Here is a 19108-nt window from a genome sequence, read left to right on the forward strand (position 1 = left end):
TATCTTTATTTTCTTACATTCCATCCTTCCACAAAAGGGTAGGAAGGAAACCACAAAAAACCCATTCATTACCATGACCTTATGATGAATTTATTTATAAGGCAAACTACCTAACTATCAACTAAACTGGACATATTTAGTGTTACAAAAAAAGTAGAGTACTTTAATTTAAATTTTTTTAAATTAAAGTACTCTAACTTATTAAATTAAATTAATTTAAATTAATTAATTTAAATTAGTTTAAATTAATTAACTAGTTAAAATTAGTTAACTAATTTAACTACTGGAAGTTAAATTAGTTTGATACCAATTATTAAAAGAACAAAAAAAAAAAAAGAAGTTATGCTAAATTTTATCACTACTACCTTTATTTCCACAGTTGATTTCAAGAACTGACAGAAACCAGCCCAATAAATACAAAAAGTGAGAGAAAAACATGTATTTTATTTGTTTTGAGGCAAAAGGAGCTCATCTCATTTAGATCAAAGAAATGGAGAGCAAATGATTGAATCAAGTTTTTAAGAATTTACAGAAAACAGAAAAACCATCTTCATGTTTATCAGACCAATAAACAACTGAATTTCCTATGAGCTCTCTATTCCTTTACTCTTGGCACATTTTTTTATTGCCCACTACCACACTTCACATCTTTGCTTGTCAAAATGTCACATTACCTATGTAAACATCTGTTTTATGTGTAAACTTCAACAAGTAAATGGGAAAGCCTACTAATTTATCCACCCCCCAAAAAAGCAAGTATGAACTAAAGATCAAATTAATTACATAATATTCTATGTAATACTGTTTCAACAAGAACTAAAGCCTGTTGAATTCATAACAAAAAAGATGCAGAAACAAAAAGCAGATGTGCAGTGTCATGCATTAGTGTAATAACATTATAAGGCAATAATAAAAATGGTAAGTTTTATTTTTAACTATACTCACCAAGACAAAAATCAAGCCTGTTCTCTTAGTTCATTTTGGTAGTGTAGGCTTTCTTCTTTGCTCAAGTTGAAAGTGTTAACTTTTAGCATATTCACCTGTTACTGTGTTTGATAAGAGATACTTTGGTCAAAACAGATGTGGATTTAAATTTTGTGCAACAGCGGAGTTTATAAGTTTTTAGTTCAAAATCTTTTACATTGAAATAAAGAAAAACTCTGTTCCCAAAGAATCAAATTGGGTAAATGGGAAGAAATACTTGAAATTAAATACCCCTAAGCAATATCTCTGCAGGAAATAGAAGTTCATCAGTCTAAATCAAAAGACTGGGTTAATACTCTTCTTATAGGCTTTTTGTTGTTGCTTTGTTCATTCAGGCTCAGATTGAGTGAACAAAAGTAATCACATGGCAGTCTGGAAAGCCAGACATCACCAAAGATTTCCTTTATTGTTCAATGGGTCTTTGTACTGCAGAGCATAATCAACCCCAACCATTTCAAACAAGAAACTGAAATCACATCTCAAAGTTGTTGCAAATGATCTCAAAGTAATTATAGTATCACAGTAATCAAAATGACTGTTCTTTTTCCTCTGCTTATAACTTAAATCTAGTACCTCTAATTTTTACAAACTGCAGTTCACATTAAAACATTTGCTGATAACAAAGCTTTTCTTTCAAAACAACACTGCTTTACATCTAGTCAGGCAGCTTGTGCATATCAGAGCACTCTGTCAAGAGAGACATGGAAAAGGGTAAGGGAGAAAAAAGCTGAAATATGGCTGCAGTTTATCTGTGCCTCTAATGCACTGCAGAATTTCAGGCAGCACTTGAGACAGCGAGTTTCTTCAGATGATCCATAAATACTTGTAAGCTGACATCATCAGTAAGAATGGGTGCTCCAGACTCCTATGAAATAAGGGAAAAAAAGAGAACTGATTATACACATTGTGAAGAAAAAGCATTTTAAGACACAATATGTTCCACTGAATAAACATTTTATAAATTTAGCAAGATCCTAGAAGCGTATCATCATTGCTGAAATTCTGACAAAAAAACCCATCAGACTGTACATTTACATAAATTTTCATACATTTACATGAATTCAAGCATAAACCACAACTACATTCTCTCCATTAACACACAGAGCAATGACTTGCTGTATAGCAAGATCTTTACACCAGCCATACAAAACTCGAGAACTGCCAAATATTAATTTACAAACTTCTACATGTAAATAAAATTTCCACAGCACAGTTCCTGCATCCTTCCTGCCTCAGTAGAGCAAAAAGGAGAGAAACAGTAATATGCAAATGACACAACCAACAAATCAGTATATGTCAGTGAAGCTCAGAGGTATCAAAATGGTGAAAGAAGGAAACAAATCCCCTAAGGGTCTGATTTGACACCAAGCAAAGGTCATCCGGCTTTCCCAAAGAGAGGTGGGCCTATTCTCTCCTGTGGCTCTCTACCACCTCAGAGAAAGGCCAAAAGCAGCTGAAACTCACAAGCAATCAAATCACAAAACAACCAAAAAAAAACCTTTCGGGTGGATTCTTGCAATTTCACAAATCCAAGAAGTTCAAAACTGTCATGTTTTAATTACTATTTCTAAACAAATTTACCAAATTTAACAAAGTCAAAATAAACAAGCAGTTGGCAACTCTGCAAATATTACACAGTAACTCCCTTAAGTCTTTTGAGACCAGTCTACCACTACTTCCATTTACAGATACAGGAAGAATTCCTGTACAGCTCAACAATTTGACCTTTTCAAAGGTACAAAGCATCCATATTTCCAAATAAATCCAGAGCTGTCGGAACTCTTGGAAAATCTTCCAAAACACAGACACAAAAGTCCTAATGAGGATGCTCAAAACTCAAAAGTCCTAATGAGATGCTGTTTTCTGAGACCTGGCCAGAAACAGTTGTCAGTGAATGACCAAGAGACAAATCCAAGTGCAGCAATTTTATTGGATCACTACAATATACAGCCACTCTCAGGGAAGGCACACTAAATTAGCTACCATCTGATAGCAGCAAGATGAGATTAAAGGATGCTCTACTTCCAAGCCTGTCAAATGCTAAGTCTGAGCTCTCTTATATAAGAATCATAGAATCATTTAGGTAGAAAAGACCTCTAAGGTCAGTGAGTCCAACCATTAACCCAGCACTGCCAAACCCACTGCTAAACAATGTCCCTAAGTGCCACATCTACACAACTCCTAAACACCTCCAGAGACAGTGACTCTATCACTTCCCTGGGCCTCTCATTCCAATGCTTGACAACCCTTCCTATGAAGAAATTTTTCCTAATATTCACTTTAAATGTCCTCTGGCATATTGAGGCAATTTTTTCTTTTTGTATTGCTTGTTACCTGTGACAAGAGCCCAACTCCTACCTGGCTCCCGTCAGGTAGCTGTGCAGAGTGATACAGTCTCCCCTGAACCTCCTCTTTTCCAGACTAAGCACCCCCAGCTCCCTCAGCCACTCCTCACAGAACTTGCGCTCCAGAGCCCTCACCAGCTCCATTTCCCTTTCCTGGACACAGTCCAGCAGCTCAATGTCCTCCTTGCAGTGAGGGGCCCTAAACTGTACACAGGACTCAAGGTGTGGCCTCACCAGTGGTGAGCACAGGAGGACAATCCCTTCCCTTGGTCCTGTTGGACACAATATTCTTGATCCAAGCCAGAGTGCCATTGACCTTCTCTGTCACCTGGGCACATACAGGCTCATGTTCAGCAGCTGTCAATCAGCACTCACAGGTCCTTTCTGAAAATTCAACTGCATCTTCAAACACCAACCACATAATGGAGATGCACAAAAAGTTTATAATTATTTTCTGAAAATGCTTTCTATACTGTTAAGGCACCTGCCTGCTAAAGGTTAAAGAAAATCTTTACTTAGAATATTAAAAACCAACCAGGCAATTTATCACCTCCTGAATGTTTTCAGTGGTGTGTGGTTGCCCTCTTCTGGTCAGTGTGGACTTTTAGTTGTGCACAAAATAAAATATGAAACAATCCAGGAATGTCATGAAAAAAAAAAGAGCAAGATGCCAATCAGTTTTAAATTTCTCCCAGATATAACACTTCTCATTTCATAATTAGTACTTGATTCAACTTTTTTTCACAAAAAAACCTGCAAATGTTACCATATCAAGTACTAGCATATTACCTTGAGCACACATAGTGCAGTGCCCCTGGGGAGGTTAATACATCATTTCTTATGTCACCCTAGAACTGAATTCTTTTCAGCATTAAAATGGGCAGCTATCTTTTGCAAGAGGTATCAGTCTCACCTGTCCAGCATGAAACATTATACTACAGATCAGCTGAAGATTTCTTTTTTGTATTTACATTTGGAATACTGTTTCATTTGCTTATTAATTAAACAGAAAACAGTTGTCCTGTACTGTTGGAAATGTGGAAACTTCAAAAAATTCCAGGTAATGTTTAAATTAAAAATAAGACCTTCTAAACTACAGCATTTGTGTGTATGTTGAGGGGAAACAAGATGAAGAGAAGCACTAATGAACTGCTGGTTATATTACCAACTTTGGAAACAAAAGAATTTGGGATTTGTGCTCAAATTGTGCTGGACCTGACTCAGTACAAAATTTTCAAGTTTTTTCACTCTGGACCTCAGTGATGTTCATTGCCAGAAGCTTCATTAGATCCAATTCATCCCTATGAAAATGCAGCCTGACAAAACTTATTTGACAAAGTAACTGCCATAAAATTGCTATAGAGCTTTCTCACTCATGACTTCAATAGTGTACACCATTTAGCAAAATACTCTAACAGCACAGTTAATATGTAGCTTCAAATGTCTGATGCCATTAGATTTGCATGAGAAGATGACACTGCACTAGCACTTACTCACTACAGAAGATAAATGCAGAAGGAGATCATAGAACCATTCAATGCACCATTCAATAATACAAGCTGCTACAGAGTGTTTAACTTCTGAATAAAACTTTCTGCCTAAAGACAAGATTTGAAAACTGATTTCTGGTCACAGAAATTCTGGAAAACATCAGTACACTGGCACTGGTGTATTTGCCAGTTCTTATAACTACCTTCAACGTTTATCTCCCCTACTGCAAAAAAGTCCCTTAAGACTTCACGTGTGGAAAGCACCCTCATTTCCAGTATTTTAAGGTATTGATAGCAATGAGATCTAAAGCTCTGTGATACAGGTGGACAGGAAGATAACAATACAAGGGTGCAACATGCTGACTTAAAGAGAGGGCCACCAGGCAAAGGTCAAGCAGCCTTTCTAAGGGCTCAGCCAGGTGGAAGAAGCAATACTGAAGTGTTACTGTTCTGTTCTGCCCTTGAGCAATTTTCATCCACAAGACAGCTCAGCCTGACCAAAGCTACCTAAACCCTCATTGTCACTCATTTATATATGAAAAAACACACCCACCAATATGAAAATATGATAAAGTGGCTGCCCTTCTTACATGTCTCACAGCAGCAACTGGGAACATCCTATTTGACTACAGCAGGTATAAAATTATTCTAATTCCAACATGGTGCAGACAAGAATATGATTCTACCTTTCAGGCTGATGGCTTTGCTGCTCTCTCCCTCAAAAGCAGAAACACTGTTTGGTAAGATCTGCATCTCTGCTACTAAGCAGAATGAAACTAAACTTAATTACTGGTAAAGTTAAGCTTAATTAATTGTAAATGGTATACTTAGCTTAAATCAATCATTGTCTAGCCTCAAAATATTTAGTACTAAGGCAGTAAGTGCTCTTATCAGTGACTATTCCAAATCTTTTTATCTGTTGCCTCAACAAAATATCTGCTTTTAACTTTGCAAAATTGTTTCAGTCAAAGTCCTTTGAGGGGCTCTGTCAGGCAAACATCAAACCCATAGTCTTAAGACAACACCATCTAAGAAAGTAGGCTAGACATGAAAGCAGCCTGACAGAAGCTTAAAATAGTAAACCAGATCATTTCTGTCTGAAGAAATAAAGACCATTTTTCTTAACTTTTGTAATTTTGGTCACATCAGACCAAAACTGCATTTCTTTTTGAGTTTCTAAAACTTCACATTATTACTGATATGTACCTTATGTGCCACTTCACTTCCCTTCTGAAATAAGGGGAAAAAAATCATGTATATAAGCTTTGTCAGCAGATTCATACTCACCTGTCCCCACGCATACATGTTGTTATGAGTCTGAGAGGGATTTACTTTTGAAAGCAGGAATCGAGCCTTTAAAAAATAAAGACAAGAAATTGATCTTCTCAAACAGAATTTTCCTGCACTCAGAAAAAAACTGCATATGTATTAAATATGTCATTTCTACTATCCAGAGATACAGACACTGCAAACAGCACCTCTGCAAATAAAGCCACTCACTGATTCCACAGCTCTAATGAAGAACTGCTAAACACTTTCTGATGCAGCCGAAAGTAAGCTTTTGTGTTTTTCGAGCACTAGCAAAGCGTATGTGAATATCAACAAGACATTAATTAATAAATTTTTTTAAAAAGACACAAATAGTAATTCTGGTATTGGTTCAAAGACGCAGACTGTCTTTTCTGCCCTACACAGTTTACAAAAGAATCTGAGAACAAGTCAGTATGATTAAAACAATAATACATAGTAGGATTCACAAATGAGGGAGAAAGCTACTCCTAAATATCTTGTTCTGTAAAAGCTTTAAGAGTCAGAACATCGATTTGCAATTATGTATATTTTAGCAGAGAAATTGATGTTTACTACCAAAGATATCTCACAAAATTACTAACATATCATTTCCAAGATTATATAACATACACTTCACCATACCTGGCTTCCTCCATGCTCTGTATCAATGTATCTGGGCATTGGAAATCTGGAATGGAGAATTTCTTGGGCATCGTCTACTGGAGCTTGTAGCAAGTGATGGAAATTTTCATATTCTGGCATATCTTGATACCCCGACTTACGCCACTGTGCTATGGTCTGGGGACAGGTAAACGAAGTTTAGAACTGATTCACCAAACTTTCTTAGAGGATACACAGGTCTTTTCAGATGAGAATGTGCCATTGCTGCCTCTTTTCTATCACTGATCCCTTTCTGTCCTATAGTACGGAAGTTAATTTTTAAAAGCCAAGATGTGCAGGTAACATGCTACTAGATTTTTTTTTCAAACTCTGAACAATTTGTGGTCCATCTGTACTTCCTCTTTTTTGGTCATCTTTTACAAGTCAAGTATTTTGTTTGGAGGAGGTCAAAGATATTATTTACACTTCTCTAATATGCATGTCTATGACACATAAGAAATAAGTATTTATACTGATACCTTTCAGAGTCTGTAGCACAACCTCCCCACCCTCTAGGAGAGAGGCTGGCTGCTCCAGGTCAGCTCACTGACACAGGCAGCTGCTGGGAAAGCCCTGCTAGGGGCTGCTGGGAAAGCCCTGGAGGGACCCCCAGCAGGGGCTCCTCCCTCCTCTGCTTGGCAGCTCTTTTAAACTGAGGGTCTCAGCAGGGGCTCCTGCCTGAGCTACAGGCCTGGACCAGGCCATGCACCTGCTGATCCGGACCTCCACTCAGGGACTGGACTTCATGGCCAGAACTTGGAGCTGCCTCATCCCCATCAACTTGTCTGGTGATCTGGACTGAAGGCTGAGTCTGGCTACAGCCCACGGCTGCTCTGCTTGCCTTGCTCAGGTACACTGGGGACAGGTCCTCAGTGACAAGACCCTGCCTGCCTTGCAGGCAGAGATGCTCAGCCCCTGTTCCCCTTCCCTCAGGGAGCAGCCCACCACTGCTGCTTGCTGACAGCACCTTACAACAATAAGATAATATTCTGCTACTTAAGAAGTGTTGAAGTTTAGTAAATATTTTTATCAGTGTAGCTACAAGGACACGATCCAGAATAGTATTTTTCAAATTCTCAGCTATGAACCATTTACACTTGCAAAGAAGTAAAAAGCAGCAGCTCAGTTCCTCCAGGGAGGCAGAGCAGTAACAACCCACAAGCACTGTATTACTAAGAAATGTCTATCTACCAAACTGCCAGGAGCAGTTCCATTCATCCAGGACAGTACAGACAAAGGGTAACTATAAACTTGGTGTTCTGATACCCATCCCTGAAGAACCAATTTAAAGGTCTAAAATAAATGAGTGAAAAGCAGGGAGGAGGGAGAGGAAGAATATAACACTCTCTAAAGTAGGAAAAATATTGATCTAAAAAAATACTCTGCATATTGAAGCTCATTCATCTCAAACTCTTCATAAGAAACAGGACCAAGATGTCAAGTCATGTCAGGTATGTGCATATAGACATGTTAAACTACCAAACCAAAAACACAAACTAGGATTCTGCTGTCAGCCATGCAAATAAGAGAGTCAAGCACTGGAGGTGCATGAGAATTGAGCCTGACTTCCAGTGATTTCCATAATATATCACTCCTACAGAAAAAAAGTATTTATGTAAGAAATGACAATCTTACCTCTCCATGATAAATAAGGATTTGGAAAAAGGTGTCCATAAGGAGAATGCGATCTGGTAAAATGCTGCTGCTATCCAGAAGAACAGGCTAAGATTTAAAAATAAATTTAAGAATTATCAACTGAGGCAGAATTGACCAATCAAATGGCATTGCCAGATTTTTTAATCAGTAACTTAGGAACTTTTTCAGTCACTTACTAAAGCTCCATATTTGCTCCTTTTCATGTTATACATCTGCAACCCACACAATTTCATTCTGAAGTTATCCTGCCTGATTCTATGCCTGATACTTCAGGAAAGTAATAAAAAATGTATTCAAGAGCTGAAACCCCTTTCATTATTATGCACTTTACTAGTCTTTCATGCACCTCTGTATTTACCCACACAATGCCATCAATTTGAATTGTATTTCAATGCATAAAGATTCAGCAGTTCAAGTGTAAGGTTTTGTTTGGGGTTTTTTTATATCTTGTTTTCACAGCATATTAGTACTATGCATATATATCCCCCATACTGTATATAGTAAATACTCATGGTTAATGAAATCTAATATTTAAGGTTTTCAGTCACCTTTTTAAGGGTAGTGACACTGTTATCAGTGCTATATGATTTAACTGAATCAAAATTACTAGAGATAAGAAAAATGTTAACTATTCCAAGAATCAAGAAAAAATGTTATTCATTCTACACTAAGACATTAGCTCCTGTTTAATCATATTTATCCTTCAATCACCAATGGAATTATTTGTTTTTCATACATGGGAAACTTGCAAGCTGCTCTTCACAAACCACCTTATTATTTTTATTTGAGCTCCACTTCTGAAAGTCTTTTTTTTTATATCCTCATGAATAATCTAAAAGAAAAAAATCCTAAAAAAAGTAAGAAATACAATCTGCCAAGATCCTCAACTACTATGCTTGTTTTCACTGCCTCACTCTCTTTTATGTAACAGGCTACTTTTGTTATCTGCTGACACAAACAAGTGCCTGACACCTTTTTCAGAAGCTTCTTGGAATACTAGCTTTTTATTTTAGGTTTATACAGAACGTGCCATGACAAGGTCAGCTGGAAGGTTCTGTACTAAATCTACACATAATGGGAACCATGTTAACATTAGAAGCTTTGGATTAAGGCACTAAAATCGAGGAAAAATTTTTATATTAAAAAAAACCTCAACTTTTCTTTCAGGTAACAGTGAAAGTACATTTTTAAATAAAATTATTTTTTGTTTATATTTACATTCTGGCTCCACAAAGCCAAACAAAGCTCTCAAAAACTAACAAAAAAGTACCATCCTTAAGTTTAAAAAATAATCTCTTTACAAAGTGACTTTTATTCTCAAGACTGCTACATCAAAATTCTGAGATATGCCTTGTTCATAGCTGCTTTAAATCAAATGAATGTTATTTCTCATACAATAAATTTTAAACCAATAGATTTTATAAAATGTAACAGTGAAGACCGCAATCAGCTCTTTCTCAACAAAGCACCTTTTAACCCACAATGGAGTTATTTTACTGATACCTCTGGAGGTCCATTGAAAGAGTAGGCATAAAGAATTGGCTGAACCATGATAAGCGACTGGGTTAGATCTTGACGCATAAAATGATGACGATAGTAGGAGCTCTCGTCCGGACTGTTGTTAAAAACTTGTAAGAAAGGAGATCTTCTCAAGTGAAACATGAACTGCAAAACAAGAACCACTGTTTTGAACTCTGACAGATCAAAAGGAGAGAAATATTTTCCACAAACTGCATGAGACCAATGCCACAAGAAAACTGAATCCCAGCTCCTTTAACATTTTGAATCTCTATAGGCACCTTTGCTAGTTTTTACACACTCCCATGACAGTAAGAGAGGTACCAGAATGGGTAAACCTACAAAGCAGCTTTGAAATGCTCCCTTCACTATAAGTTCCACCATTCCTATGAGGGAGGTTGCTGTTCTACACCTAAGTAAGTTACAGCACATAAACAGAAAAAGGAACATTAACCACAGCAAAGTCAAACTTTGCTAGTAAAAGCATATGCTTTCATTGCTGAAACAAATTCTCCACCTGCTGATTCAATCTCTACACAACACTTAACACCTACAGACAGATTAGTGCGCAACTGAAACAGAAATATCATGGCAGTGCATGAAGTGTCCAAAAGTGAAGTATCTGGAGCTTTCAGAAGGGAGAAATTTATCAGAACAGATTATTCACAAAGAAACTGTTTGAAGTTCAATACAGTCAAGGTCAAGTTCACTTCACAGAGAAGTGTCTGTTTTCTGGTCAGTATCATAAATCATATGGGAGAGAAACAATAAAGCAAATCCATTTATCCTCATGTTTTCTGAATTTCTTCATTAGAGCAGCCCTTTTAGAAGTGTCATTATATGAATTACAAATTCAGGTGAGATAAGGATTTCATTGTAGGAGAAACAAAAAATATACATAGTTAGACATTTAACTGTAAGGGCAGAGGACAAAAAAGGACACAGGAGCACAGACAACAGAAATTATTTTCTTAATGCCACATGCCAGACAGTAGTAAGGGGCAAGGAGTCTGTTCATCCTGTTATGCCTAATTGTACTCAGTGCTACAAAGACTCTTTCTTCACTGAGCATTCTCTTCCATCTCTATAGACAAACCTTCCTATAGACAAACTCACCTGTGGATAAAGTGAAAATGTTTCTGAAAATCTGAAAGAGCTTGGATCATCCTTGTGATATTCTCCAAATTTTTGACACTGGAGTAAACAAGAAAGAAAATCTATATTAAGAAATATACTTGTATGGTCATGCCATTACTGTAAGTTTGGTTTTAACAGGCACATGACTTGAGGTGTTTGCAACTTTGTACACAAACAGAAACCTAGCAAAAACACTGACACAAGTTCTCTTTTTAACAAGCAGTGATTTGCTTATATAAGAGGCTTTAAGAACTTTGTGTGTTGGTTGTTTTTCCCTCTAAAATCACTAAGCAGACCTGGACAATTAAACCAACCAGAAGAAAATTAATTACTTTAAAATCAAAATTAAAATACATTTTTAAAAACAAACAGAAAATGGAACTTTAAAAAAATCCATATAGTTTTCTAGATACTTTGCCTTTTTTTTGCTAAAAATATTTACTCTACAATATCATGACAGACAACAGAAAGTAGAGAAAACTTTAATTTCTGCTAATCATATGCCAAAATTTTTCTTAATTCTTGGCAATTATAATATGTTGACAAAATATAAATAAATGAAAATATATGAAAAATAAACTGAAAATACACCTGCTCTTTTTTAAATTTTAAATAGAAAATCTTAGTTAATTCTGTATAACCTCATGTGGAAATTAAGCATTCAGTTCACTTTTTATTTTTATTTTCAAGTAAACTATCACTGAACAGTATGTGTCTGCAAGAAACCCATCTGAGTCATTCAGTACAGCTCGTTTTACCAGTCGTATAAGCTGTCTGTCCAGCCACCTCAGCACGTCAGGGCCCTCCTCTGTCTCTGCCCTGTACACTGCCAATCTGGCCATGAGAATTGCAGCAGCTTCCTGGTCAAAAGATGCAGCAATGTTTTGAATCTGGGTCTGTGCATCTGCCCAGCTGGAAAATAAAAAGACAAGGATTTGCATCACAGTGAAAGGAAAAAGCCAACCCCAAAACATCCCTTCAAAATTAAGGCAAAGAAACCTTAACAGTTAGCAGTTCAACAAACTCATGCTGAAGCTTCAAAAAAATCTACCAGGCAGATAGAATGAGCAGCCTCCCAGTTAACACTCTTTAATTAGAAATGTTCCTTATTTGTACAGATACCATGCAACCAGTGAAATAAAATATAATGTCACTAATAGAACAGGTACCATATTTTTTTAAAAATTAATGATGAAAGATTGTTACAGAAAACACCATGGACTAATCTAATCACACACTCCCACATAAGCAATTTCCTTGTGCATTTTGCCAGTTCTTTTTAATTTACAGAGTAAACTACTAATTAGACCTTTCATCAGCCACCAGAATTCTACAAATACAACTAATTAAGTTAACAACATAGTCTTTTCAACAATTAGGGCAATGCTTTTTTCAATAAGCTGAATTTTCCATCGAATTAACCAAGTAATGATCTCCTTCAGCTTAGAGTAAATAAATGTCACTGGACACTGAAATATGTATTCAAAATACTAAACATCATTTCCTAAAACTGTGAAGTATATTGATTCAAGGAAACTGTAGGTAAAGGTTATACATGGAATACCAGGTATTTACAGCCCTCTGAACTGCAGTTAGCATTCTCCAGTTAAGTTATGAAGTGATTTTTGCCATTCTCTAACCCCAAACATATCCTCAGTTTAGGCCACAGAATTTCATTCACATCTTCCCCTTTGTCTAAAATCACTTGGCTTTCCTCAGAGCACTCCTACAATAACATTATACAGCCACTGTAACCTCTCAGAGAAAAAACAGTCCACAGGACAAGAGAGGAAACTGTCTCCAACAAGAGACTGCTGAAAAAATCTACAAAATAAAAGGCATATACATAGATATACACCCTGACTTTTCAAAAATTATTCACCACAAGTAAAACATACTTTCTGGCAACTGTGGTCACTCTGATACGTCTCTGTCCACTGGAATGCTGGTACTGAGTCACAAACTGGATTGCACCACGTCCTCCTTGAGGAATGGGAGCATTGTGCTAAGTACAAAAGGAAGAGAAAATAAAAGAAAATCTCAAGATTTTACAGTATGATTTGAAAATGTATAACTAGTTACTAGAAATTCTTTCCAATAGACAGCCCAAGTTATATTAATGCATCATCTGGTGCTTTTGTTACATTGAGTGCCTTTACTACATACAGATAATCAACTTGGAGATTTTTTAGGGATGTTAGAAGCAGTTGCTGGCTTCACCAGATATCCTTAAAGCAACCAATGCTCTCTCCTTACATATGCCCTTACAGAGATAATGTTTTCCAAGGGGCCTTACAATTCCTGGTTTCACCACGTTCTATTTGAACACCATATGACTCACTGGAATTACAGGATAGAAAACTGATACTAATCTAAAATGTTGATCAGTGGATCTCCAACAGCACTGTCAAAACAAAGATTGGAATCCAGGTGTAGACTGAAATTTCAAAACTCTGCTCAGTGAAAATACAGGCTAACATGCTATATAAACAATTCAAAACAGAAGGAGATTTGAAATCAACTACTACACTAAATAATTAGGCCGGTTTTAGAGCTACCAATAAAATGAGCCCAACATAAACATACAAGAAGTAAAATCAAGACCTGGCTAATATAAGTTCAAGTTCTCAAACCTTTGCAAAAATAACAAACTATGAAATACAGCATACTAAATATATAAAAACTACAGTCGGCTCAGTTCCTAAGCTGCTTCTTGGAATAAGAAATGGTGTGAGAATGAGCACCACACTTGCTCCTCATATTTTCATCCTCTTTTTTCCTCAGGGAAACAGGAAATCAGACTATTTGTCCTTCATGCATTTCAATGAAACCAATCTTTGCTTGCAAATACGGAGCAATAAATTAAAATGTAACAGGATGTAGTAATTACCTTGTAACTAAAACATCAGAGAAATACTGAAAAGCACTTTTAAATACACAGATTACAGCATTTCTACATAAGGCAATTAAAATACATTCAATAAGTAAAACACTGAAAGAAAAAATTTGAGTTAGATTATGAATTCTAATCAAAATTTGTAGAGTTCTTTAGTGCTCATTATCACAAACACAAAGATTAGCTCGTCATTAGGCAGTTATTGTCCACCTCTAAACTTCAACAACACAAAATGGCAACATCATTTTTATCCCTGCTACTGTGCTTGGGGGAATCACATAAAAATACTTTATATGACTGTCAAATCTTGTAAGATTACTGTGTTTGGTAGACAAGTAGACAAATATTTATTACCTGGTTTACCACCTCAAAGTACAGTGCAAGTGTTGTAGTAGGATTAAGACCACAAATCTTCCATTGACAAGTGCCTCCTGTTCCAATCTCCTGCAGAAAGATTTTGTAATACTTTTATAAACCAGAAGTATTTCCTGGTTTGTGAAATACAGCATCTAGCCATTACAGAGAACTGTTTGCAACTACTCTCACAAGCTTTCTCCCTGCTCACTCTGTCACCCTCTCAAACACTCCTGCAAAGCAACTGCAGTGCTGGCTATAATTAAATTGGAATAATTTTAGAAAAAAGAGATTGTAGATATTTTTTTAAGTAATTAATACATTAGAAAGATCAGAAGCTGGCATTAGAAAAAGACTGAAAAAGCAAGTTAGAAACAGGAAAATACCAGATTTTGCTTAAACAGAGGTAAAAAGCACATGCAAGTGGAATGATTATTCTAAGGCACAGTAGTAAAACTTTAAGTAATAGCTTACACACTGTATTTTACTTAATTACACAGTCTCCAGTATCTAACAACGTAGTTCAACTGACAATTGATAGCAACATATTTCAACTGACAATTCCTTTTTGGCATCAAAGCAACATAAATATCCAGCAAAACCAATTAAAGTAATCCATCATCCATAATGGACACAGGGAAACCAAATAAAACTTCTAAGGAAAGCTATGCTGGCAATATTGTTATTGTGCCTGAACTCACTTGAAAGCATTTTGGCTAGAGGACTTGTCCAGTTACCACTGAAATGAGCTGCAGGCACTCTCATTTTTTTCATATTCAAATTTGAATTCAGATAATTTCAACAAAATGGGGTTTGGAATAAAAATTAATCATTATATAACTGCAAAGCCAACAGACAATCTCACAAGTGAATCTCTACTACCTCCTATGAAATAGATATGTGACTTAAAAAAGGATATGTACCTTTAATTTATTTTTTAATTTTTTCATTCTATTGCAATATATTCAATGAAATGAAAAAAAAATCTGTACCAGATCACCAAGAAAAAAACTGTTGGTTATATTGAATTTTTTACATTCACAAAGATGCGGTTATAAATACAAGGAAAATTTAAGGAATAAAAGTGCTTGATTAAAGGCTATTTGTGAGCATTTTCATACTGGGAAGTGCTCTACTATGCAGATTCTTAGGAACAAAAGTGAAATTTCTCAAATGTAAGACATTTTGGTCACTTGCAGAAACTGTTTTTTTATTGGTAATCAAAGGTTAGTAATATTAAATTATAAGAAAATACATTAACGTTTAAGTCTAATATAATTTAAAAGTTTTACTTCAGGAGCCTGCAATAGCTGGATCTTTCAATCAATTAATTAAATGTGCATTTGGTGAAACAGCTAAAGAAATGGTAAGACAGAGTTCAGATAAAAGTGTTGTGTTCAGATAAAAGAGTTCAGTCTTGTGTCCTCCTGTTCTGTCAATTCCTTCTAAAAAACGTATTTTTATGGTTCACTATGCATAAAAGCACACAGCTCTGATTTTAACAATAAAGCATGCTAACTCATTTTCCACTTGGTTTCTGCCACATCATCATATAACTTTTGTATAATAATTTTAAAGCAACTAAATCTAAACAATCTAAACAAGTGGACAAATCTAAACAAGTAACAAGGGATCTGCAAGGTCTAGTACATTTGAATCTGACCTACTAATGAATGTAAGCTTGCATGTATTTAATTTAAAATTGGTCAAAAGTGACCATTTTGTTCCATTTATGGAAGTTTCAGCCTCTCTTCAAATCCTCTCTTCAAATCTTAAATCCTGTTTTTCCATAGAAGGACATTACCTTTATTTTCAGCAAAGTTTACTTACATTTTCTGAGACACAAGGTCCTTTAGAGTTGAGAGAGACACAGGGTCCAATTGCTCCAGAAATCTTTACTTCTCTTGAAGTCTTCAAATTTCAAATAGAAATATACATTAACATGCTATGCTAAAGAATTCAGTCTCATTTTATTGTTAAATAATTAAAACCTCAAGGCATACTGCATTACTGATACCTTTGGGAAAGGTTATAATAATGCTTGATACATCTGGAGACACTTTTCACATGCTCAGTTTCTACACTTAATTATGTTTATTTGCTATACTAATTAGTATATCTTAACAGCATGAACATAAATTAAAACATGGATAAAAGCTGCTTGATTTATAAACACAGGAGCCTAGAAAGTATACAGGGTAATGCCTCCTTCCTAATGAAAGGATTAAAATATTCAAAGGTAAGATTTAAACTGAATACTTTGTACTGTAAGATAAGCCTACACACACCTGTTAAAGAATTTCTACTCTATGTCCTAAACATATTTAGCTAAATTAGTTATTTATGTTCTTCCAATGTCACTTTCCTCTTTGAAGTAATCTGTATATCCCTCTAGAATTGGGGCTCCCTTTTTACATTTTTTGGAATCTTTCAACAAAATTCACATCAATAAGTGTACAAAAAAAAAGAGGGTTCAAGTATTTGTCCTATTACTAAAAATTTAAACAGAATTTCACCAAAAATTAAAATAGTCTCATGTTCTACAATATGAGACTGGAACATTTTTCAAGAAACATCAAGGAAGGCAGTGCTTGAACCTACAGGATATTCAGCTCTAAGCTTATCACAATGGTGGAGGCAAAAAACGTTGTTAAAATGCAGAATGGATTCTGGTAAGGATGGAAAGTGAAAGAAAATTTGTCCTGGAGTACACAGAGAAACTGACTTACCTAAAACCAAGAAACCACTGATATCAAAATCTATACATTCACATTGAATGCAAGGTGAGAAGAACTACCATTATACCTAACTCACATTAACAGAATCCCAGAACTACAAAAATATAGCTAGGACTATGTACAGCTATGTACAGCCCACACTTAACAGATCTGTTTAGCATGCTTCTAAAAATTCCTTAAAAAGGCAGATTCCAGTTTGTAGCCATCCTATTGCATTTTTTCACTAACAGACTGCATTTTGGTATGCTTACCTTTATTTCTAATGTGCCACCAAATCCCATCTTAAATTGTCCTTGCATGTCTTTAGTGAATACTCTCTGAAAAGTTTGTTTGAATAATGATGTATTGAAAGAGTCTCCCATTACCATGTAGCCTCTAGACAACAAAACAAACAAACAAAACCCATGAGTTAAATTCGATTATTTACATAGTTCATTTTATTAAAGAAACTAAAGACAATTCACTGTGAGACATATTTTTACCTTCTTAAAATAGGCTGATGTTAAATTAGTATTTTGCTACAATGTTAAAGATGAAAGTTTGAAGTGAGCTCCTTGCCCTATGCATCTTAAGGTCATTATAGTATGTAACAAAATCTTTCACTGGAAAAACACTGTAGTGGACTTTCAAAACTAAGGATGCCTCAAGATCCTGACATACCAAGTCTTTACTCCTGATAGTTATTATTCCATACTATAGCATTTTGTGTAGTTCATTCATTACTTCAGGGTTAAAACTATGCTCAAGAAGCATGATTGATTTTTATGCTTAGCCACATTCTGTGGATGTAACTGCAACAGTTACCACTTGTCATGAAATATACTCTGCCATTAGGAAATATTAATGGGAGATATTTTCAGACATCAAAAAATGTTAATTAAAACATTTTAGTAAAATACGTCAATAGGTCAAACATTACATTCAAAAGAAGTTTCCAGGTGGATACTAAAAAATAGAAGAAAACAGACATAGATAGAATCAGAAATTCCTCCTGTATGTGGGATGTTGCCAAAACCAAAATAGAAGAGTTGTAGGAGAAATAAACAAACTACACATTAAGGCTACAGAAATAGGGTGAGTCAGAAGAGCAGACAGAAAGAGCAAGAGTATAAACAAAAACACAACTCGAGTTTGTTTGATGCAGAAAAGGAACAGGAGTCAAATATGCAGGTAAAATCAAATTTAAACATAAATATCCTGAACTGTGAAAGCTCCCAAGCTAAGGCTATACACACAGCTCCAAAGAGAAGGAGTGATTAGCATGGCCAAGCTGGCCTGAAACTCAGGAGCTGAACCTGACAGCCATCTAAACCACTAGCTGAATCTATATATACAATACATATATAGATTATATATATACAATATATAAAAGAATGGCATAAGTAAGACAGAAAGAATAATAGAAGGTTTTATACCACCCCGAAGAATAAGAAAAATAAGGACACGTCCTTATCTTTACCGGAACCTTCCACTTACACAGATACACACAGAAAAACAGAAACACAGATATGTTTTAAACACGTGTATCTGATAAAATATTTGTTTAAAAGATATCCATATTATTCAAGCCTCAAAAATATCACATTAAAAGAAAACAGCAAACCTGCTTCTGATTAAACCAAAAATTGTGGCGAAAAATCTGCCAGAGGCCAAGATATTCTAAAATTCCAGTACAAATGTAGCCAACAGAGTTTGTCTGTTTACACTTTTTTAAATAGCAGAATTGTTTGCAAGCGCTTCCTGTTCAACAATTTTAAACTGCATCTTTATATCCTACCAAAAAAACCAAACAGACACATACCCAGTGTAGTTGGGACAACACTTCATCTCCAGTAGACCAGTCTGATCCAATGCACATGCATAGATGTCAATAACATGACCATTTGTTGCAGCTCGATTAGCCAGGGCTTCAAAATGCTAAATACAAGATGAAAATACAGTTCATAGCAATTTACAATGTGAACTCTCCTCATCTTCACATTAAATCCTAAAGTCCCAAAATTTTTCTAAAACATTATCAGATTCTATTCACATAAAAGC

The 19108-nt window shown here is 35.5% G+C and overlaps 1 protein-coding gene across 1 annotated transcript in view; it reads right to left on the minus strand.

Annotated features, from left to right (window-relative positions):
- Positions 1–424: 424 nt before the first annotated feature.
- The window catches only part of SEC23A (SEC23 homolog A, COPII coat complex component), a 28423-nt gene continuing 9739 nt past the window's right edge, over positions 425–19108 (minus strand). The window contains exons 9-20 of the mRNA XM_058025861.1: positions 18870–18985; positions 17320–17443; positions 16161–16241; positions 14331–14420; positions 12979–13085; positions 11839–11992; positions 11060–11137; positions 9929–10090; positions 8405–8491; positions 6752–6907; positions 6107–6172; positions 425–1849 (exon numbers count right to left, since the gene is read on the minus strand). Of these exons, the coding sequence (XP_057881844.1) occupies positions 1760–1849; positions 6107–6172; positions 6752–6907; positions 8405–8491; positions 9929–10090; positions 11060–11137; positions 11839–11992; positions 12979–13085; positions 14331–14420; positions 16161–16241; positions 17320–17443; positions 18870–18985 (1311 nt within the window). The 3' untranslated portion in view covers positions 425–1759. The remainder of the gene's footprint in view (positions 1850–6106; positions 6173–6751; positions 6908–8404; positions 8492–9928; positions 10091–11059; positions 11138–11838; positions 11993–12978; positions 13086–14330; positions 14421–16160; positions 16242–17319; positions 17444–18869; positions 18986–19108) is intronic.

This window comes from Melospiza georgiana, chromosome 6 (assembly GCF_028018845.1).
Source record: "Melospiza georgiana isolate bMelGeo1 chromosome 6, bMelGeo1.pri, whole genome shotgun sequence".
NCBI lineage: Eukaryota > Metazoa > Chordata > Aves > Passeriformes > Passerellidae > Melospiza > Melospiza georgiana.